Source organism: Poecilia mexicana, unplaced genomic scaffold, assembly GCF_051168715.1.
Source record: "Poecilia mexicana isolate PSO_F unplaced genomic scaffold, ASM5116871v1 scaffold_11, whole genome shotgun sequence".
Lineage (NCBI taxonomy): Eukaryota > Metazoa > Chordata > Actinopteri > Cyprinodontiformes > Poeciliidae > Poecilia > Poecilia mexicana.
Genome location: NW_028263380.1, coordinates 12381022 through 12404087, shown reverse-complemented (window position 1 = coordinate 12404087; position 23066 = coordinate 12381022). Strand labels below are relative to the sequence as shown.

The 23066-nt window shown below is 39.9% G+C and overlaps 2 protein-coding genes across 4 annotated transcripts; both read left to right on the top strand.

The window, feature by feature from the left end:
• Positions 1-4638: 4638 nt before the first annotated feature.
• matn1 (matrilin 1) lies at positions 4639-12326 on the top strand. Of its 3 annotated transcripts, none has more exons than XM_088010214.1 (10): positions 4639-4906; positions 6784-6968; positions 7445-7600; positions 7686-7908; positions 9841-9969; positions 10060-10235; positions 10320-10551; positions 10641-10787; positions 10875-10955; positions 11743-12326. In XM_088010214.1, exons 1-10 carry the CDS (start codon positions 4819-4821, stop codon positions 11790-11792), a joined length of 1467 nt encoding a protein of 488 aa, XP_087866340.1. In that variant the 5' UTR covers positions 4639-4818; the 3' UTR covers positions 11793-12326. The 3 variants fall into 3 exon arrangements, with proteins under 3 accessions (XP_087866340.1, XP_087866341.1, XP_014865719.1); XM_015010233.2 differs by having other exon boundaries at positions 4642-4906; positions 7445-7609; XM_088010215.1 differs by lacking the exon at positions 9841-9969 and having other exon boundaries at positions 4640-4906; positions 7445-7609.
• Positions 12327-13823: 1497 nt separating this feature from the next.
• sesn2 (sestrin 2) lies at positions 13824-22355 on the top strand. The gene is made up of 12 exons (XM_015010230.2): positions 13824-13977; positions 14077-14485; positions 15554-15619; positions 16765-16953; positions 17809-17991; positions 18924-19142; positions 19243-19381; positions 19467-19582; positions 20599-20682; positions 21197-21303; positions 21391-21535; positions 21794-22355. Exons 2-12 carry the CDS (start codon positions 14144-14146, stop codon positions 21878-21880), a joined length of 1677 nt encoding a protein of 558 aa, XP_014865716.2. The 5' UTR covers positions 13824-13977; positions 14077-14143; the 3' UTR covers positions 21881-22355.
• The last annotated feature ends 711 nt before the right edge of the window (positions 22356-23066 follow it).

Below are 23066 nucleotides of genomic sequence, written 5' to 3'. Positions count from 1 at the left end.
CTTGATAGATTAGTTTTGATATAAATGCAAAGAAGATTCAGTAATTAAAACAACAGTGTTTTTGCTTGATTCTCCAGTAAGGTTAAAAATAAAGTCAATGTTCAGAAGGTGTTCCCTCGGTACTTCAGCTTGTTGAATTTGTATCAGTTCTCCGAGGGTCGTGAACTCTTTTTAAAAAATCCTGAATGTTCTCAGAAATAAGTCCATTTTCTCCTGAGGGCAAAAATGAGAAGAGATCTGGTGCCAGATCAGTAGAATACCTAATTCTGGGTGCTATACAAACTAATAAAATGTGAGTTAGAAAACTAATCTCATCAATTTATTTAAAAAAATAATTTAAAAAATGCTTTTCAGGTCATTATAACAACACAGGAGGTTTAAAAACTACATTTGTCGTTTATTGTGAGGACAGATCAGGTCAGGCAGGAGAGCATGATGTGCTTAGAAATACTTGTATATTATAAAATGTGAAAAACTGGGTATTTGTTTCAGACCTTTTAGCAGCATGCAACTTCATCTTGCCTACAACCGAACCCCACCAGTGGGCACTGTGTAGTCATATGCAAAAATCCTGGACTCTTGATTAGCAGGGTGGTTTTGAGAGACGTCTCCCCACTGGAGAAGAGAAGTTGGTGGGATATGCGACTAATCCGACGCAGTGAAATATGGACGGAGCCGTCGCTGGAACTGAGGCATCCCAGACAGTCGTAGATATACAGGCCTGATCCTTAATCTGTGTTGCCATCTGCTGTGTTTGCACACAAACTGCACTTTCTGCTCTGTTTAATCTTAGTATGCAAGGCAGTAACAGGAGCATGTGGAAACCAAATCCCTGTATGAATCTCTGCCTCTGAAACAGCTGAAAACATTTTCCCTCAGACTGGAATTAAAAAGGAAAAAAAAAAAACAACAAAAAAAACATTTGGGGAATAGAGTGCCAGGTTTTCTCCCAGCAGTGCGAGTAAAACAAAAAAAGTTTCTTGTTGGAGCTCCACTTAATATTCTATGTTCATAGCTCTCCAATAACACAGAGCTTAGATGACAGAGGAGGAAAGAGAAAGGACTATTTGATGAGGAGGTGGCAGTAGGGACCAAAGGGGGAGTTCGTAAAGAAGATAACAGGAGCAAAGGCAGTGAGTTGGCCTGGGAACAAGGGAGGAGAACTGGGATGAGCTGTTGCTAAGGGACGAGAGGAGGACATTGGGTGGACTCTGCCAGCCGGCGTGGGAGGGAGACAACGGTGGAGGGGATGAAGAGAGAGAGAGTGTGCGTTGGTGGAACAGGGGGGATATGGGGATGAACAGAACTGTTGGTTATGTAAGAGTCGTATTTGGGTTTTAAATGAACCTCTCTCCTTCTTCCTGCATGCTGGCTGCGGAGCTGTTATAGTTGGCAGGGGAAGAGCAGCACAAACACGCAAATTCACACATGCATAAAAATTTCTCCTGTACAGAAACACACTTGTGCACGCACACACGCCACACACACACACACCGCTTCTCTTTCTGAATGAAGAGTGAGAGCTCTGTTCAGACGTTCTGCAGTGATGTTTTCGCTCGGGATCGTATTTTACTTCAAGGTGAAGTCTGACACACTACACGTCTTCTTTTGGTGTGCGCCTACTCAAACTGCTTCATATTCATGTGTCATGTGACTGAGGCGAGCTTCATGTAATTAATTTTTCCAGGACTTCCCTTGTGTGAACAAAGGAAGCTCAGAGCACAGCTGTCTTTGAGGATGTGTGTGTGTGTGGGAGCACAGGTATGGGATGCTTCGGTCCAGCCCGCTCCCCACCATGTCAATATTTGCTCAGTATTCTGAGATTTGGAGAAAGGCAACTTGTTTCAATATTTATGGATGTGGTCAAAAACATGAAATCCTCCCAGTCTTCCCAAACTTTGCAACAGTGCAAACGAGCATGCGGCCTGACGGTTAAATCAAATACTGGGGTTTATTGAAAGTGGTGCACAAAATTTATTAATATAACAGATTGAAAGCAAAGAGATTGGTTACAGAATAAGGAGACAAACATTGATCAATTTAAAAATAAAGGCAAACGGCACAAAATATCTCACCTCACTGTTGATGGTAAATATTTCTGTTTTGCTGTGGACCAAAAAATGCGTGGTGCCACACAGCGAGGCTCTGATGGAGTCGTTTGCCTCACACTGGTTTCCACTCATATGCAAATAAACCGGCAAAACTATTGTGAGGAATGCTTTCTGAAATCAAACAGGCCAGAATGGTTTGCTTTGGCAGAGAAAAGAGGAGTTACAGGAACATTTCCTTTTTCTGGAAAAAAAAAAAAAAAACAGCAAACACGCCAAATATGCATGCTGGATAAAAGTAAATAAACAGGTGAAACAGTGACTTCCAGTAAGGATTGGTTTCGAAATCATTTTAAAGTCCCATAGAAAAATACTTAAATATATTTATCACATCAACATATCTCAATATATTTTGTCAAATTTTTTTTTTTGGTAAACCAACAAAAAGTACATGAAGAAAGAAAATGACATAACATTTCTTAAAATCTGAAAAGTCTTGCATGCATTTGTACATTATAGCAACAATACCCCTAAAAAAAAAAAGCAAGTGCAGCAAATTTCCTTCCTAATTAGGAAACCGCATCCTGACAACCCAGAGAAATGGCCAATAGGTCAGAAAGGGTAGGTCGTAAAGCTGTTCAGTGTCTTTACTGAAAATGTAAAGAGTATTAAAAAACTTAAAACCTGATGAAACAGCTGTCAACTCGGCAAAGGAGAAGGTTGATTTTTTTCCTTCAATGTCCCTTCTGGGGCTCTGTACAAATGCATCGATTTTATAGAAATTAACTGGAACCCAGTAACTGTGGTGCTGGTGGATTTTTTATTTTTATTTTTTTTTAAACAATTATTTCTTAATTTCCCTAATGAAAAACCAGATGTGTAGAATGAAGTCATGTGACTTAGAATCAAGTTGAACTCGAGTCGCAAATATAACAATAGTGGAAAAAGTGACACAGGTGCTGCCAACGATCATTACCTATCTGTTAAAAATGTTTAGGTATTACCCAAAATTTTCAGTTGTACCAGAAATTAAATCGGTACATCCACAACAAATTTTCAAAGGTCTTTGAATTAAAACATAGTTTTGAAACGGGTCTGTATTTATTTTAGAATAGTCCAAGTTGTATCTACTGTAGTAGAGCATAAGGATGAAAACTGTCCAATAGATCATCTTTAAAAAACAAAACAAAACAAAAAAACATTAATAAATTCAACATAGAATGAATTTAAAAAGTATTATTTGCAGAACTGGTCGTCGGATATGAAATTTTAAATACTCAAATGACTCAAAATTGAAACTCTTGGTGTTGTTTGCTATATAAGACACTGATGGATGGAGGTAGAACGTCTTGTTTGGGTTCAGTTCAATCTGCCAAGATGACAAAATTACATAACCACAGGTGTTTTTGTGCATGTGTGTGTTTTTTCCTACCCCCTTGAATACACTTATACAAATAACTGTGTGTGTTATTCCGTCTAAGGCAAAAAAAAAAAAACCCCTTCGCCCCAAAGATGACATGAAGTTCCAGAAAAAAACATGTCGCCTATTTCATCCTGAACCCATCATCACGCTTCACACGTAGCGTTTCCAGTTAGCCCTGCTGCTCATTCAGGAGAAAATGTGTTCAGGTAGTTCCTGTACTGTACAGGCCGCTCCCCTCAATTGCGGCTTGTTCGTGGTGTGTGTGTGTGAGGTGGTGGTGGTCGGAGTAGTGGGGAGGGGGCATTACGGAGGAATGCAGAGTAGAGAGGGTAGGGAGGAGTGGGACGTTGAAGGGAAAAGAGGGGTCTCTGTTTTAGATTAGTGAGATTAAAGAAGTGTATATGAGCTTCTTGATGAAAGTGTGTTTTTATAGTGTGTTTGCTCCACTGGGGCCCTTGCCCTGCTGACACTAGACAGAAGTCAACGCAGGGCTCAAAGAAAAGTCTGATTAGTTTCATTTGTAATCTTGATTTTTTTTCTTTTTACCTGTTTTAGGGGTACAACAGATTTAACTAGTGATGAAGTTTATTGAATATTTTTTCGACCGATGGAAAAACGACAGAAGTTCACAAAACGGTGGTTATTACATACTGTACTCAGCAGACAGGAAGTAGCTTGTACTTTTGAATTTGAACAGAAACTCACACACACACACACACACACACACACCCGTCATGCAGAACGGCGGGAACACTGCAGGCTGTGTGCGATGGATCTCGTTCACTTCCGTCCCACAAACGTGTGTTTGCTATACGAGTGAACATGGGGAGAAAAGAGGAATTCATGTTGGTGTTTATTTGAGCTTTGGCCAAATCCAACCTGAAGCTGCAGAGCTGGCGCTCACGCTGTGCACCAAACCCCAGTTGGTCCTGCACCCCCAGCTAGACACACACACACACACACACACAGACACACATCTCCTGCTGTACACACGTTTACCTGGACATCCTAGCCATATCAAGGTGTTTGTATTTCCTTGCCCACCATTTAGGTCCTTCCCGGGCAGGTATTTCCCTTCCTTTCCCACACACACAACACACAACACACACACACACACACACACACACACACACACACGTACCCACACTGTAGCTGTGGAGAGGGGGGGGTGCTGTTTGTGGGCAGAGTGTATGAAGCTCTTGCATTGATAACCTGCAGCTCAGCCTCACTCGGTCTCACTTTGTGGCTGTCCCCATCACCTGGAGCGTCCTCCGGCCCATTCTGTCTCCTTTCTGCTTCTCACTGCTGGACCGTCTGTGGCCGCGCTCGGACCCCCTGCCTTTCACCATGACGCCCACCGTGCCGCTTTTCCTGCTGCTGCTCGGCCTTATCGGAGCTCAGGCCACCTTTGATCAGCGCATGGCCGCCGCTATGGGTAAGAGTGACCTTTTAACCCCTGAAGCCTAACTCAAAACCCCAGATGAGATCCAACACTGGACTCTAATTCTGAAAAGATCTGAATCAATTTCCTTGTCGTACTTTCTCAGACTTTAAACCATGTGTAATATAGTTTGAAAAAAATATTTGTGCAAAAGTGTCAAAATATCACTAACTTAGATCAATACTAAGACTATACTGAAAAATAAACCTTTTTTTCTTTTTTCATTCACATATATATGTGGGTGTTTGTGTGAATGAAAGAGTTTAACTATATAACTAAGAAAAGCTACAGAATAATCACAATTAAAAGAAAACAAGTTCAGTTATTGTGATTGAAATGAGATTGAATAAAATTATGTCTATGCTGATTCTGCTGTGGTTGCTTGTGTAAATTTATCAGGGTTTCTTCAGGTTTCACTCATTTTGATTTAAGAGCTTTAGAGAATCATCGTTATTTATTTAGCCTAAGTAAGTTAACCTCATATAATTATGTTGCTTAAATACTTAAGCAAGTCAAATACAACTTTGTTTATTCAAGATGATATTTTTCCAACTCTGGCATGCAATTCACACGTAACCTGCCCAATTTCTTCACCTCAGTATACGGCTTTGTAACAGATACACATAGGTTTTTCACCAGCTATCAAAAATCCTGAATTACAGCCTTGGTAGATATAGACTTTATTATAAATTAGTAGTTGTAATATTAAATATTCAAATCAGTTTCAACGTAAGCTGACCTATGGTACTATGAAGAAAAGTAAGTATAAAAATGTAGCAAAAGTATTTGGGATTTAGTTCAAAGATTGAAAATCTGGATGTATTCTTTTTTTCAAGCCTAAAATTGAGATTATTAAAGTTGTATAGGCAGTTTTAGTTTCTATATCCATATTTTCTGTTGGCATTTGTTCATTTAAATACTTTTGTAAATCATGTGTGGTGCTTGGAAGTTGTGGGTGACAGTTATAAAGTTTGGAAAATGTGTGAAAACAGTGTGGCACTTGAGGGTAGGGTGTATTTGTCTATTTTTAGGGTGAACGCTTTAGATTTAAAAATATAAATAAATAAATAAAAGCTGTTACAGAAGGAAATGTGAAGGTTGAGATTGAAAACAAGAGTGAGCCTGTGTTTAGTTTAGACCCATCCAGTATTTACTTTTGGGGTCCATTTAGATGGGAAATTGGCAGCAAAAGATTGGATTATTATATAATAGTGCCGTGTTATTTGCCTACATAGATTTGATGCTGGACAACTTTGGGTAAACGGTGGGACCCATATAAATGTGCATCTTTAGCAGAGTTTCTTAATACCCATTAGAGACAGAGTTAAGACCTACATGGAGAGTCCAATTGGCTCTTCTGGAATGGGCCGTGCTTTGTCAGCCCAAATGGACACTATGTACAAAACCCCATTGTGAGCCCAGACCCAATTAGTATTTATCCAAACCGAGCACATGTTGGCTGGAGAAAGGCCCAAAATCTCTTTGGTCGCGCTAAAAAGCTGCGTTTAATACAGAAAATCATGAATCAGCTTTTACTTCATTTTTGATCTCTAAAAGTAGATATCTTGCTGTTTTTCTGCCCAATCTTTCCTCCATTTCTGCCTCCGTCTTTCCATCTCTGAAGCCGAGTCGTCTCTGTTTCCACCCACTTCCTCATACATACATTTCGGCAGCCTCCGTCCCCTCGCCCATCCATTCTCACTGCCTTGTTTCTCCTCTCGCCTCCTCCCACAATACTCCACCCATCTCTGCTTTTTAATCTAATAGCCCTTTATTATTAAACGCTGTAATTCTGTTTTATTTTTCTTAGAAATATCACAAATGTAAACATATAGTACATGAAAAATAATTCTGGTTGCTTCCATGTGCAGCGGCAGGTCTGTGCAAAGCCCGTCCCACGGACCTCGTGTTCATCGTAGACAGCAGTCGTAGTGTTCGCCCTTCAGAGTTTGAGCAGGTGAAGGTTTTTCTGACAAACGTCATCAACGGGCTGAACGTCGGACCCAACGCCACCCGAGTCGGAGTCGTCAATTACGCCAGCCGTGTCAAGAATGAGGTAGAGATCGGTTCCCAACAGCTTGACAGATCTTGCATAGTGTGGAAGTTGATTATTTATCAAGTATGGAAAAATGAGCGTGGAGAAGTGTTTGAGTTTCCAGACTTTAGATGTTATTAAGTTATCTGAAAGACACAAATCTGATTTATATTTATAAGATGGTATTTATCTTTTGCTGCATGAGCACATCAGTAAATATTTCGTTTCTTTTTTGGCTTTTTGAGTTTTATTTTTGTCCAAGTCTGGAAAAGTTAAGACACATGAAAATTGAGTTTCTAGATTATGAAGTCTAAGCTTACGCTGGACCTAAATTGTTGATTTGGTTTAGCATTGTGCATAATTTGAAGAAAACACATATTCTCAAATGTTCATAAGGTCATAAGAATATTTACAGAAAAATCTTGATACTTGAGTCATAGAAATTTCTAAAAATGGAAATGTTGCCCTCGTCTCTCGTTGTCATTGCCGATCTGTAGGTGTCTATGAAGACTCACCGTACCAAAATTGCTCTGGTCAAGGCTGTGAGCAAAATCGAGCCTCTTTCCACTGGAACGATGACTGGATCGGCCATCCAGTTCGCCCTGAATGTGGCCTTCAGTGAGGCAGAGGGAGCTCGGGCCAAATCTCCTGATGTCAGCAAGGTCCAACGTAGATTTAAGAACCATTCTCCAATCCTGGTGGGCTGCTTACACATATTAAACAATTTTGCTTCCACAGGTTGCCATCATCGTGACAGACGGGCGTCCGCAGGACAACGTGAAGGACGTGGCACAGCGTGCGCGTGACGCAGGCATTGAAATTTTCGCCATCGGTGTGGGACGTGTGGACTTGACCACCCTCAGGCAGATGGCCAGCGAGCCTCTGGATGACCATGTGGACTATGTGGAGAGCTACAGCGTCATTGAGAAGCTCACCAAGAAGTTTCAGGAGGCCTTCTGTGGTAAGATGAGAGAGCCACCCATGTTTACAGTAAGAGGAGGGATTAGTCAAGCACAAATGAAAGAGAAGTTAGACCGCTATTATCCGTGTCTTCATCACAGTGGAGAAGTTTCTGCTGGCCCCTTTGCACAGAGGGTAAGATGTCAGGACTATCATCTTTTATTCCAATTTATTGTGTCCTCTCTTTTGTCCTCTGCGCCTCCTCGCCAAGACTCAAATAATGGATGGGCTAATTTCACCCATTCATATCAAACCTCCTTAAAATTCCCGCTTCATGAGGACATTAGGGCAGAAACAATCTCTTGGAAGGAGATTTGCTCCTGTTCCTCTCTCAACTCTCTCATAATCGAGGAGCGAGACTGATCCATCTGTAATTACAGATTTATTAGTGACAATCATTAAAACTGAATTAGCGACGCCCTTCGGGCGGTCTCGGCCTGCGATAGTATCCAGGGCTTTGTGCTGCTCGCTCTATGGAAGCCCGTCTTATTGCAGACGTTTCTTCCAAGGGCAGAGCTGCATGACGGCACTTTTACTTCATAATGGAGACAAATGTGTACAACACAAAGAAATTAGCACAACATATTTAAAAAGTCATGCTGCGCCAGCCTTTTCCACCTATTTGTTTTAAAGATCCACTGGAAATATGCATAATTTCCTTCACATGTTAAAGGGATAGTTTGTTCTTTTTGAAGTGGAGCTATGTGGTGTACATACATGAGCAGTTAATGACTGATCTGTAGCAGGCAACAATCTGTCTGGCCCCAAAAATGAATCTCCTTTAAGAGTTAGCTTAAGAGAGATGGAAAGATGTTCAAAGAAAATCACTCATGGGCTAAATGCCTCAGTTTTATGACTCATGGTTTATATTTGGGTATGAAATTAAACTACAAAGTGACAAAATAGCAAAGTAATAGTAAATGGTAACTTCACCAATGCCAAGCATAGTTAGCTTTGCTAAGTATGCTAATGGTACCAGAATAGGGCCAAAGACTATTTTTTGATTACCATATTTTCCGCACTGTCAGGCGCACCTAAAAACCTTCAATTTCCTCAAAAGCCGACAATGCACCTTATAATCCGGTGCGCCTTATATATGGACCAACATTGAGCCACAACAGGTCTAGCAACTACGGTAAGCAGCCGCAGACTTCATTTTCCCCGTAGAAGAAGAAGCGTGCGCGGTGCATGTTGGGATAGTTGTCAGAACGCTGGTTTATTAATAGAGTTTGACTGACCTATCTACCTACTGACCGTCTAGAATCAGGTCGTCTTGCAGGTCATTTAGCACCACATTCTCCACGAACATGCTGTGCGCGAATGGAGAAGGGTGACCATCGTCCGGCCACGCCCCGACCCAGTCGCGGAAGGCTCTCCTCGCCGACCGGAGTCGGACTGTTTTGTTGACATTCTTTATGTCAACAAAGTTGCTTTAGACATTTATCCTTGAGTAAAGCTCCATCTAGTGGATGCATAACGTAACTCCAGCCTCTACTGTAGCATCTATTCTATGCGCCTTATAATGCAGTGTGCCTAATATATGAAAAAAGTTTTAAAATAGGTCATTTATTGAAGTTGCGCCTTATAATCCAGTGCGTCTTATAGTACGGAAAATACGGTACATATGGCAAAGACCATCTTGCAATATTTTGGGCTATCCATAAGAAACCACTCTGGTGTCTCTTGCAGTAAAGACATTGACTACTCATGGACACTCTTCAAAAACTTGCTTAAGAACAAATCCACAAAGCGTAATATCCCCTTTGAATGACTGCAGATTGCAGTGGATCATTAAAAGGCTTGCTGAAATTCAAACTGACATAGTTTTTTTTTTTTACCTCCTAACCCTAATCAACAACTCCCGTGTGTGTGCTTGCACCTTTCTGTATGGTGATGTGTGCACTGTGTTCTGTGCACACACACACACACACAGACACGGTGTCAGATCTGTGTGCCACTGGGGATCACGACTGTCAACAGGTATGCATCAGCACCCCAGGATCATACAAGTGTGCCTGCAAAGATGGCTTTACCTTAAACAACGATGGTCGCACTTGCAGTGGTGAGTGTGTGTGTCTGAACGTATTTGTGCCAGCTTAATATAACTGCAATTCGATTAAGATTATCCTTTCGATGTATTTTCTGCTATTAGCACCTTGCGGCAATGCTGCGATAGATGCAGTATTTGTGATTGATGGCTCAAAAAGTGTGCGTCCCGAGAATTTTGAACTGGTCAAGAAGTGGATCAACCAGATCATTGACAAACTGGAAGTCTCTGAAAAAAATGCTCATGTTGGTCTTGTGCAGTACTCCAGCACTGTCAAAACGGTAAGCTTCAGTTTTCACTCTCAGTGTTGCCACAAGCCATTAATTTCCCTCTCATTTCGAGATTCTGCTTTTGTTAACACACAGGAGTTTCCCCTGGGCCAATACAACAACAAGAAAGCACTGAAAGAGGCTGTGAAGAAGATGGACTACATGGAGAGGGGAACCATGACAGGCCTGGCTCTACACCACACGGCTGATAATGTCTTTAACATCGCTCAGGGTGCCCGGCCTGGAGTGCAAAAAGTCGCCATTGTGTTTACCGATGGACGCAGCCAGGACTACATTGGAGATGCGGCTAAGAAGGCAAAGAACCTTGGTAAGACAGAGGAAAAAGAAATCTACTTAATATATTGGGGTTGAAAGGTGAAGTGCAAAGTAATGCTAGACTGTGTTTGTGCTTCACAGGTTTGGAGATGTACGCTGTTGGAGTGGGCAATGCATTGGAGAGTGAGCTAAAACAGATTGCCTCTGAGCCAATTGGAGATCATTACTTCTACACAGCTGACTTCAAGGCAATGAGCGAGATTGCCAAGAAGCTACAAATTAACAAATGTAATGATAGTTACCAAAAAAGACAAGCTGAACAAGTATTTATATTACAAGAAAAGCAAAGATTAACCCTGTACTTTAATCCCACAGGTGAGGACCCTTGTGAGTGCGACAGTCTTGTAAAATTCCAGAAGAAAGTAGAGGATGCCCTACAAGCACTAAACAAAAAATATATCCTTTATGGTGATTGAGAGTGGAAAAATCTGTGTTGTGTGTTTGGGAACACTTTTTAGTAGCAATGCACCAAGAATTTCACTGTTTGTTGGAAAACCAAAAATCTTGTCTTTTTCCCATTAGTGAATGGAACGTACCAAGTACTATTGGATTGTAATAACGTCAATAATCTTTAGTGTGGTAGCTGTTACAGAGGAAAGGAGAATGTAAATGAGCAATTTTCATTTTGGAGTGAGGTATTTGATAATAAATATCTCAATAATAATAATAAAGTCAGAGGAAGCACAGATATGTAAGCAACTGTAGTGTCATGTTGAAACATGTTTGCTTTACATTCAGGCTGTAAGAGAGAGTACGAGAGTGCAACGCTATCGGTGGATAACAGGAAGGCGGAACATATTACAACAAAGTTGCAGTTTTATCCTTTTGAAATTTCAATATCTGTTTGGCATCAACCATAGTGGATTTGGTGGCCTTTTGGAAGTCTCCAAGTTTAGGCAAGAGTTTTCTGCCTTCAGGTAATGCTCATAACTGTTCTTTAAAAGAAGCTAGCTGTGCTATAACAGTGCTAATCTCTAATGTCAGATGCTAAAGACAGTGTGTGAGCTCCATAATCATGTTGCCTTTGTTTCAAAATACTAAAACCCTGTTTTACAAAACATACTCTCTCACTTAATAGTCTGACATCACTCCTACTCCTATTGGGAATAATTAATGATTGTAATAATGAGTCAGATGTCTGTGTTATTGACTGTCTCTGTTTCTGCCCTTAACAACATCTTACTAGAGAGTATGTCGAAGAGGATTGCCTTGCTGGAGAACAAAATTGTTTGAAGACTCCCATGCAACTCCTCTCTTATGGCTCTGCACACTCACCATGTTGCGTTCAGTAAAATACTCAAGTATATGAATCCAAACTTCTGCTTGTGCGCTGAACTCTCCAAATTCTTCCAATCAACTCTTGCCAAATCTATCACTGATTTTTCTCCAACTCTCCTGGGACACAGGATTACCATGGGGGGAACAAGCCTTTATATGTGCATGTTCTCTGTAGGTTGCTCTCCAAAGCCGGCCTGTGTGCTAATAAAAGTCTTCCCTCATAGGGAAACGGTGATGGTTAACTAAATGGTTTTTTTTTTCTTTGTCACTGCCGGAAACGACCTCTGCCAAGTCAAATGATGCAGCTTCATCACCTTTGCTTCTCTGTTTTTACTTTTTGCTACCTGCCTCTCTTTTCTTCTCTTGTCTTCCTATTTAAAGGCGGCTTTATACATATACCGGTAAATTAATACAAGATTTATGTCTGACAGGAAGAATACAAAGGTGATGTTTATTTTGCTAAATAAAGGTGATTCAGGAAGTTAACAAGGTTGTGGTCTTTATGGGTCAGAAAAAGTTGTGAAACAAAGCACAAATACACACTGTTCAACGTAGTTTCAGATTATTGTAGTATAAAACAGGTTAAATTAATATTGCTGCAGTGTGTGGTTTTAAAATATGTAGTGGGCTCATGAGGACCAAAAATGCTGGATGTCTTTGGGTTACCTGCTGCAGCTTAGCTTAATTGCACTATAAATTTGGATAATAGTCTTTAAGTGCTAAAGTGCTTCTCGAGGGGAAAAGATCTGTATGAAAACAAAACAGAACACTTAGCTGATTTCCCGCTTTAATGAAAGGATTCACAAAACTCTGATAGTGAAATGCCTTTATGAAAGAACAAATGAAAAGATGAACGTAGAGTTTAACAGAAATCCAGCAGCAAAAACTTTTAAGCCATGACTTTATTTTATTATTTAATATTGAAAGATCATTTAAAAATGTTAATTGAACCTCTGGATTGGGGCAAAAATGAGCAAATTGGCTGCATGAATGACTGAAGAGAATACAATGCAACTGATTTGACACAAAATAAAGTAATATGAAACTATAAAGCAAAAAAGGTTGTCACAAGAAGAGTTCTGTTGTATCTTAGCCCCCCAAGATTAAATGCAATTCATGTCAGTTCAATTCAGTTTGGCTAAAAATAGTTTAATAATCCCAAAAGGAAGTTAAATGTGACTCATCCAAGTTTCTTCAGAGCTGTTGTATAGATGCTGATGGTTGTGGGCAGGAAGCAGGAGCAGTCTGTATTACAACGGCCCGAAGAAGCCGCTGACTGAAGACAAGCCATTGTTAAATATTAGTCTCTAAAGAAGATGCTTATTTCTGTAATGCTATTTCATGAAGAAACCATCTTATTTGAACAGCGCTATTCATGATATTTAGCTTAAATATCTGAAACATTTTAGTGAAAAGAGACAAACAGAAGAAAACGCTGTGCTTCACTAAAAATCAGTCAAGTAACTCCAGAATCATGACCTGTCTTCATTCAGAGGCTACTTCAGATTCACTGTAACACAGACAGCTTCTGGATAGCCTTTCTGTCCACAGCCATCAGCATTTACAAAAACTTTTGGAAGAAAATTGGATAAAATCAGGTAAATTGATTTTTGAATGTAATTTAAACTGAATCGGAGAGCAGTCTAGAAGTGAAAGTAAGTTTATAAGAGATATGACATAACCAAGTAAAAAAGTTAAATTGTTTAAATACACAACTTCTATGCCTTTCCATAAGATAAAAAATATTTAGTTGGGTATTATCTAAAGCTTTGTAGTGTTAAACTAAGAAATTAAGTATTTATGAAAGGTTTCACCACAGTGACGTCACAAAACGGTCTCCAACATCTGAACACAAACAGCCAGGAATATCAGAAAGTTTCTTGGCTCTTTCAATTTAATTAGAGTAAATCATCATACGTTGTATTAAATGTGTATTTCTGTCAAGAGCTGGATACCTCACCCCCGTGTTTAAACATAAACGAGTATTCCGCTTTTAAAAGCGTCGTTAATGCCGTTCGATAGCCGACGCTACTAGCTAGTTTAGCGAGCTAACCGGAAGCTACTCATTCAGGCAGCCGGGTATGAAGAAGGAAGGACAGGGGGAGGCTATAAGAGGCTCTGGCTGCACATTCATCTCTGTGTGAGTTTATAAGGAGTGAGCGATAACATTGTTCAAGTATCTGACGTTGACGTAAACTAATGTTTGATTCAAACTACCTCAGAGTTACCTTTACTTTAGGTTGAGCTAGCTTGAGAACAACAGGTAACCTCAGCTCAGCCCAGGTGTAGCAGGGAGGTACCAGGACATGGCCAGCGGTTCCATACCAAGCTTCACCTTCAAGGCTTATGGAGAAGACAACCCAAGGCAGGTGTCAGGCTCCGGGAGCTCATCTCGTCACCACTCCGATTCAGAGTCCGAAATCTGCCCGACGACGAAGAGCTTAGCTCGGCTGTGCAGCAGGGACAAAGATGAGCGGGCCACGGCTCTGGAGAAGCTGAGCGAGAAGATTCTAGTGTGTTTAGAATTGGACCGGACCGGTTCGGCCCGGCTCAGCAAAGAGACGCTTCTTCATCTACTCCGACTGTCCAGGTCGTGTCCCCTTCAGGAGGTTCGGATGAGAGCCACCGAGCTGCTGTGTATTGCACAGGTAATGTTGGGCTGTTCAAAAGCATTTTTTGTGTGCTTCATACTGCAACAACAGAACCTGGAGCTCAATGATGTTGCTATTCTGTAAATAAGAACAGCTTATAAGTTGGGTTCTGCACGGCTTTTATTTGTAAGAACTCTAGAGCGAAGGAGTAGCCCACGCAGTCACCATAAACTTGGACCTGATAATCATTTATCAGCTGGAAGTGATCCTGATTACCTCCAGACTGCGGGATATTTCGTCAGACACTGAGGTGAAGGTGATGCAAGCTCCTGCTGCTGTGAGCAAAACAAGCAGGCCGGACACGCCTCCCTCCTTTGCTCTGAAAAACATGTAGCATGCAGGCACACCCCCTAGTCCCAAAGCAGCGCTGTAAAGTAACAGTCACACCGGCTTGACGCATTTCTACCATTTTTTTTAAAACCTAACTCATGTTGCTAGAAGCAACCAGGAGCTTCACTTGAAGTATTTATCTCTCGTGTTCAGATGTCGGTGAGTTTTTTGACTTGCAATTTGCCATTTTTTTTTTTTTTTTTTTTTTTTTTTAAGAACTGCTTGTTATGAAACAGGTGTCCAATTACAGTTCGGCTGCTGCAGTCTGATGGGGGTGGGTTTTAGATTTCATGCGGTTATTTTTACTTATTTATTGTTTTACCAAAGTATGGTTTGTGCTGAAAATGTAGAAAAATGTTCGTTAAACGGTAAATACGTGACTTTTATGGTTGAACAGTTGAACCATGGTTTAACCCAGATCCAAGACTTTCTGGATCTGGGACTAGCAGGACAAAGATTGACAATACATAACCAATAATCAGCTGTTTGTAATGTAATTCTACTTGAAGTACAATGACATATCTTCCTTTATTTATGGGAATTGGTTTTTATTTTTTAATTGAAGTTTGTATTCTTTTTTTCAGGAGCAGCAGGCTTCTGGTTAAGCTCTAAAACTAACATTATAACCTTATTTATTTGTGTGCTGTGCTGCTAAAATGAAGAAGGTTGTCATTTTTCTTCCATTAGAATAATTATCAGATCATTTGACAGAAATGCGTTATTCTTTATTTCCAGGAGGAGGGGATTGAAGTACCTCGAGCCTTGGCTTCTGGTCCAAGTGCTTTCATTCCTGCAAAAGAGGTATGTAGCTGCAGAGATTTCTGACGTTTAAATGAGGTTCACATAAAGCTTTAGGTGTTAAGATTTGGTTAACTGGAACAATTTGCTGTCTCACTATTCACTAAACTACCATTAAAGCGTGATATTAGTTTTTCCTCTTTGGTTTATAGCACTATTAATGCAGTTGCTACTTTGCTGGATTAAGACCAACTTATCACCTCCTCTATAAGGGGTTTTCTGCTTGATTGTAGTTAATTCTACGGTTTGCCAATAATGTTGTTGCGTGTTTGCACATTGTTAATGTCTAATGATGCAAATCCAAAGACAGGATACCAGATATCAAGCAACTTTGTGCAGAACAGTATGGACTGATTTTCAACTTTCTTTGAGGTCTGAACTGTTGAGTCAAGTTTTCGTTTTTTTTTTGTTTTTTTTTCTCTTACATTTAAAATCACTGGGAGTTTTAAAGCCGTCAGAACATTAAGGAATTACAAAAATGTCCATGTTCATGCTTGTCAGATTTGTTCCAAACCCTCATCTTTTCTTTATTCAGCTGAAAAAAGAGCATAAATAAATCTAAACTAATTTTGATGCATATAATGAAAATGAAGATTCAAATCACATTTGCATGCATTCAGCCTGGCATTGATCGTGTTCTGTCAGACGAGCGCTTTATGCCTAAGGCTTCTAAGTTTTCAACAAATCACAGAAATTACTTTTCTACCTTTTGTTTGCAGTGAATAACATTTATATCCAATAAATATGTACATATACTGTCTGATAAAGTGACAATATACGTGGTACTTGTTTTTCTTCTTTAGATTTCCTATCTTTAAGGCTCAGACATTTTATGTTTTTATGACTAAACGGCCGGGTAAAGAGACAGGCTGAGAAACGGTGGGGCCATCGTTTCTGATGCAACATTACCGTACGAGCTGCATTAGCCTGTAAAAGATGCAATACTAGCGTTTGGTTGCCAAAGCTCCTGTCAAATGTGACTCATGAAGCTTCATTTCTGCAACAGAAATGATTGCGTCATTAGCTAGATGTTATTTAAAATATTCAGATGAAATTTTGGATTCTTTAATAAAGCCACATTATCTAACAGTAGGAAAAAGTAAACATTTCCTTGACAAGGTTTGAACTGGAATCTTTTTGTTTTTCAGTTGTTGATAGAAGGGCTAAACCAGGACATCCTGGTCGAGTCTTTTCTTTCGCTGGGTCGAGTCGATCATCTCACCATGGTCATGGCGCTCCACCCGTCTTATCTGAGCTGCTTCTTGAGGACCCAGCATGCTTTGTTTGAATTGGACGGCCCTCTGCCCCGTGACTGGAGACATTACGTTTCCGTAATGGTAAGAAAATCTCTCTTCGAATTATTATTATTTATCTGGAAAAAGAAAAAAATCAGTTAATATAATTATGAGCTCACTCTGTTCAGAAATAATACAACAGACCTGCCACTTAATATGTTGCACTAACATATTTCCCTGAGGTTATAACTTAAGATTTTTATTTTAATGTTATTTTTCACCAGGTTTGTTGTGTTTAAAGCTATATGTTGATATTGCTTTTGTTTGTGTAAATACAGAAGTTCACATTTCTGAAATAATTTTGTTAAAATTATACCAAAAAAAAATCCAACGAAAGAGAGCTTACACTTAAAATGTAATGCTTCAAGGTATTTGCTTAGAATTATTTCTGTAAAAAGCAAAAATACATGGACCTCGACATTAGCTTTGGAGATGCATTTTAATTTACCTGCCTTATTTTCATGGAGTTGTTTTTAGCAAACTGTTTTCCATGAGAGCATCAACAAATGTTGTGCTCTTGTTTCCAATTATGACTATATTGAATTATTGTGAAACATTTAATAGCAGTGTTGTTAAACCTAACTTAACTGAAGTAACGCCCATCACAGAAAACTCAAAGGGAAAACAAAAACACATTTGTAGTGTTTTTGAGGGATCTTAAGCTGCCATAACAAGTCGCTAACAGGTTTGCCAACTTGCTTTCTCATAATGATGTGGCGACTTGTTTCTCATTTATTAAACCAACTGCTCCACCTGCCCCACATATTAACTGTTATTTATAGCCACAAACGCCTGATGTCATCGTTTGACTTTGATGCGCACCTCAAATATAAGGCCGCGTTTTCAGTGGAAATACTGGCGTGTTTATTTTTAGTTTGGCTTCCTGGTGTCTTTCAGGCTGCAGCCCGACACCACTGTTCGTACATGGTGCAGCAGCACAGCAAGGCTTTCCTGGAGGCTGGAGGGGACGAGAGCTGGCTCAGCGGCATCAAGCACGCGCCCGTCAAACTCCGCAGCCTCCATACCCTCAACAAGCTGCTGGCACACCGACCCTGGCTCATCACACAGCAGCACATCCAGGTCAGACACGTCGGCTGCTCGCCCACTCACTTCCTGTCCGAAGTCAACTTTATGTTTTGACACTTTTAGTTAATAGTAGTAGTTAAGAGCAGATTTCTGATTTGCATCCAAACTCACCTCCTCGGTGACTTGCCCGGTGAAATATTTTGGAAACTGCATTCTTGCATTAGGCAGCCATAGCTACTCTAAAATGCTACATTTTTCTCAGCAGACAGTCAAATCTTGCCACCGTTTTCATAAAAGGAGGATGTATAGTACTTAAGCCTGCCGCAAAGAGCAAATAATCAATTAACTGCATGATAAATTAAAATAAGCTTGATAATTTCCATTTTGACGATTCATATTTTTTGAAAGGCGGTTTTTGTTTAGAGACTTCATAATCCATTTTTATTCATGGTTTCAGTTTTGTGTAGGTTTTATTTCTTGTTTTTGGAGTGTTTTCTTTTGAATATTTAAAATGTCTTTCAGTTCCAGTGTGAAGTTTCCTGCCCAAAAATTTAAGCTTATTGTTAATTGGGAGGGTGAACTAGCATTATTATGCCATTATCAATATATTATTTGAAAATGGAATCAAAACAACAATATCGTTTATCACAATAATTTCTGGGACAATTTATAATCAAGCAAAATTAGTTGTAACAGGCCTAACGGTGCTTTGTGTGAAAGATTTAATGAGATGTGAATTTCAGAAGACCAAACAAATAATTTTACTGCAGTTGTCACCAATTTTAGGCAGCCATGATGGATTTTCAGGTTGGCTTTGGTGAGAAAACTGAGCCTGTTTCATGTTCAACTTTATTAATCGAGGGTATACTAACATTACCAGTTTTCCATGGCAAACTGTGGCCATCGTCCTTAAAATAGTCTCGAAATGTGTTGGTTTATTTGACGAGCATATTATTTATGGAGCTTTTTCTTACCAATCTTTGCAGGAGCTGGTGTGTGCCGGGGCAGAGCCGCGTTGGTCCCTGGCTGAACTGATCCATGCCGTGATTCTGATGGCACACACTCACTCGCTCTGCTCCTTCGTGTGGGGCTGTGGGTTAAACCCAGAACCGGACCACATCGGGGGCTACGCCTTCCACCCTCCGTCGCCCAGCCACATTCCTCGCAGCCCTCACAGCCCGGCTCATGAGGACGGCAGGCCGGAGGTGAGTCGCAGTCATTTCCCATCACCAGTCTTTAACAAAAGCGGCTTGGTTCACGTCGTTTGTGTGTGCATACAAACATCATAATTTCGACGGTTTGCAGCTGGTGGACGGAGCGGTGGAGGTGGAGGTACTGATGAAGAGAATGGTGGAGCTGCAGCAGCAGCAGGAGGAGGAGGAGTGCACGCAGGAGGAGATGGTTACTCGGTTTGAAAGGCAGAGGAGCGAGAGTATACCAACTGGTAAAAATACGCCCGTTTACCGCCGGTCACTCCGTCGGCCGCTTGGATATTTGCTGACTCGACTTCTCTGACTGCGTTTGTTCAGCGGTGGTAAGAGGAGCTCCACCTGAGCTGGTGTTGTGTCTAGTGGAGGAACCTGAGTTCAGATATGAGGACTTTGCCCCCAGAGGAGAACAGTCCCCATCCACCATGAGAGCACAGGTAGTTCACAGTTTTATCTTTTCAAATATTTTGTAAATGTTACATTTTAACTGTAAACACAAAAATTGTCGAATTTTTTTTCTAAAGGAAAAAGTTGAGCAGGGCTGGAACGATCAGTCAAATCAATCGTGATGAATTGATTAATGAGCAATTGTCAACTTGTATAGTAATTGATTCATTGGAGTATACAGACTAAAAAAGGCCATTTGCTCAAAACACATAGTCAGATCAGTGATGAAGGCAAAACGGTGCAAAAATACATTTTGCATTTAAGATGAACGCAAAATGTCTGTAAATATGTTCTGCCCAGAACATGTGGCAGATTTAGCTTCAGCTGGTGCAGATTCAGTACAAAAATAAAAGCCTTTTAAGCACCTTTTGCTACCCAGTTATTAGTCAGTTAAATGAAAAAGCAAAACAAACAAAAAAAAAAACACCAGATCAGCCTTGCACTGTGTTGTCGCCAAGTCGATCAGAAAGGGCTCAGCTTTTTCACATGACGATGTTAATCATTATTGTAAATAAGAATGTTTTATTAATAACTTACCAGTTTAAATAAAGGTTCAATGAATAAATAGAAATATTTTTTAGCTTCAGATACATCTTTTGGTGCAAATGACCAATCGAACACTAAAGGAATGCTATATTATTGCATTTTGTGCAAAGATGTCTTATTTAGAAAAATGAATTGAATTACTTATTTGCATCTCTTATTGTAGTTCCAATACTGTATAAAATGAAGACTAAAGTGGATAAATGAAAAATCTGCAGAAATGTGCTGTTTCTTAAAATCATGTTAATCATCAGAATAATTGATAGAATAATCAATTACAATAATAATCGTTAGTTGTAGGCCTCCAGTCGAGTCTTCACTCGGTAACAACTTCCTCACCACTGTCAATCACCGATCATGGTCTTTCCAGAGTAAAATCACTAATATCAGTTATTAGCTGATTTGTTTGTGCATCTCATTTGTTCCTATGATGATCTTAAAAATCTCAACATCTGATCTGCAGGATTATTCATGGGAAGATCACGGATTCTCTTTGGTGCAGAGGCTGCTTCCCGACATGGGTCAGTTCCTGGATGAGGAATTTCAGGTACTTTTCCCTTTAATCTCTTAAAAAGCAATGAGGATGAAAATGACCCAAGAGCAAAAACACACTATATGAATCACTTGTAGATTCAGGAGCACACTGCCTTTATGACTTGATTTCCTTAACTGATAAAGAACTAAAATCTAAAAGGTTACTTTTTTTCTGTTTGTCATTAAAAATAACTTTAAGACACCTGAAACAAGACAGTGGGCAGTAGTTTTTGTTTGACCATTTGCTGGGACTCTTAACTTCCTCTTTGTCGGGTATCACAGTTGTAAATTTGCAGAAAAAATGTCTTTCAATTCTTGTTTCAGGGATTTTACGGGTTTTCTGTTCCTTGGCTACTACACACGCTTGAAATAAAAATGCATACAGTCCTATTGGTTAACTTTCGCAGGATGATTAGTTCAGCAGATTATATGAATACTTTTTAAAATATATTTAAAATTGTGATCCGTTTGTGTGTAAAAACATACAAAAGCTTGTTTAAGTTGACGATGGTGATGCAACTTTGCAGGTCGTGAGCAACTTGACTTACAACAGGATGGCCATGCATGAAGACGTAGACACTTACACTCTGAGGAAAGCTCTGTGGAACTACATCCACTGCCTCTACGGCATACGGTTGGTGTAGCACACTCTACTCTCTCACCGCCTAAACAAAATGTCCGCCGTATTCCCCGCCGTCTTAAGTCTTTTCTGCGTCTGCAGGTACGACGATTACGACTACGGCAGCGTCAATGTTTTACTGGAGCGCTCTCTGAAGGTCTTTGTTAAAACCATGGCCTGTCACCCCGAGCAGACCACTGCGCGCATTTACCACGCCTTCTGGAGACACTTCAGACACTCCGAAAAGGTACGGACTGGTTCAGACACACACCTTAGCCTGACCTCTGTCATCACAAATCACTTGACATTTCAACTCCTCTCTGGTATCTTCTCAACAAAGAATGAATCACTGGCATTTCAGACTTTTACCGTCGTTTCCGTCTCTTTTAAATGTCATCAGAAAACGAAGCTTTACAGACAGGGGGTCGAAAATGTTTCACCCTTTTACCCAGAGGTAGATGACATGGCATTTAGTTTGTTTTTTTTTCCCCTTTTTTTCCTGCAGGTTCACGCCAACCTAATAGTGATGGAAGCCCGGCTGCAGGCTGCTCTTCTATACACTCTGAGATCCATTACTGCCTACATTAAATGACTTTGTTGCACACCTTCCCTGCAGATGCTGAGCCAGCTATGATGAAAAACTTATTCTCACACACTACAGTGAATGTTTGCGAATTCATATCGTATGTTTCAGTGTTAAATGTTTTTGATGCTGCTTTGTAATGTGGATGTATTTAAAAAAAAAAAAAAAAAAAAGTTACCTATTTTTGCACTGCGTATGTCAGGATGGAAATCCCCAATGGAGCCTTGAGCGTTGAGCTGATTTATCTTGCACACACCTGTAAAAGCTACATTCTACACTCCTGGTTATGTCAGGTCAGTTTGTTACTGCATTAGTAAATCATTGATCAGAAAGAAAAATGTTTATTTTTGATGTTTAATTAACACTCTTCTCAGCAAAAATCAACCAGCCTCTAGTTACTGTTTGCAGGTACAGCAAGGCTAAGCTGAAACTTAAAATATCTTGTATTTTTATAAGCAATAAAGTTACTTTGTTAATGGTGAAATGTTTTTGACTTTTTTTCTCTCTCCGTCTTGGTCCTGAAGTCTGGAAAAGTCTGGGCATTTAATTAGTAAAAAAAAGTAAATTGAATATGGAAATAAGTTATAATATTTCCCTTACTATAACTTAAAGGATAGAAATTAGATTTTTCTGAAAATGGGTTCCAAAAGATTACATCTTTTATCATTGGTTTGCCACAACATCTAGACGATTAGTTTAAACCACACCTGTACTTCTGCTTCGATGCCAAAACATTGGCAGTTGTTTTTAATATTGGCAAAAAGTAAAAGTTATCTTTAATCACAAACTGATCTTTAAAGAATCTATTTGGTGAAATCCACTTTTGCTTTTTGAAATATGTCGAATTTGATAAAAGGGCTTCTCAAATATCACCAGGCACCACAGCTCAACTAACAATTATTTATTTTAAGAATATTAAAATCTATATTTTTAGAAATCTTGTGGTTCTAGAGTTCAGATGTTCTGTAGTACCGACCGAGTAGAAGATGAAAATGATCTGGGACCCTCAGTTGTGCTTTGGACTGGCTCTGATTTAACCCGCCAAGGTCAAATCTCCAGAATATTTTAAGGTTACTGGGAACCTGATTCAGCTGGATGTTTCTGTGTTAAAATGGAATTGGTCGCTCCGACTGTCGCCACATCCTTTCAGAGGTATTCCTGCTACTCTATCAAGTTGAGGCAATGGGCTGGGCTT

What these genes read in the sequence shown, in the direction of transcription:
- matn1 (XM_015010233.2), top strand. Translation starts at nt 4,819, where the DNA reads ATGACGCCCACCGTGCCGCTTTTCCTGCTGCTGCTCGGCCTTATCGGA. An exon ending in TAAGAAGGCAAAGAACCTTG is followed by an intron (nt 10,552 to 10,640) that starts GTAAGACAGAGG and finishes TGTGCTTCACAG; the next exon opens with GTTTGGAGATGTACGCTGTT. An exon ending in GAAGCTACAAATTAACAAAT is followed by an intron (nt 10,788 to 10,874) that starts GTAATGATAGTT and finishes TTAATCCCACAG; the next exon opens with GTGAGGACCCTTGTGAGTGC.
- sesn2 (XM_015010230.2), top strand. Translation starts at nt 14,144, where the DNA reads ATGGCCAGCGGTTCCATACCAAGCTTCACCTTCAAGGCTTATGGAGAA. An exon ending in GACATTACGTTTCCGTAATG is followed by an intron (nt 16,954 to 17,808) that starts GTAAGAAAATCT and finishes GGTGTCTTTCAG; the next exon opens with GCTGCAGCCCGACACCACTG. An exon ending in TCACACAGCAGCACATCCAG is followed by an intron (nt 17,992 to 18,923) that starts GTCAGACACGTC and finishes CAATCTTTGCAG; the next exon opens with GAGCTGGTGTGTGCCGGGGC.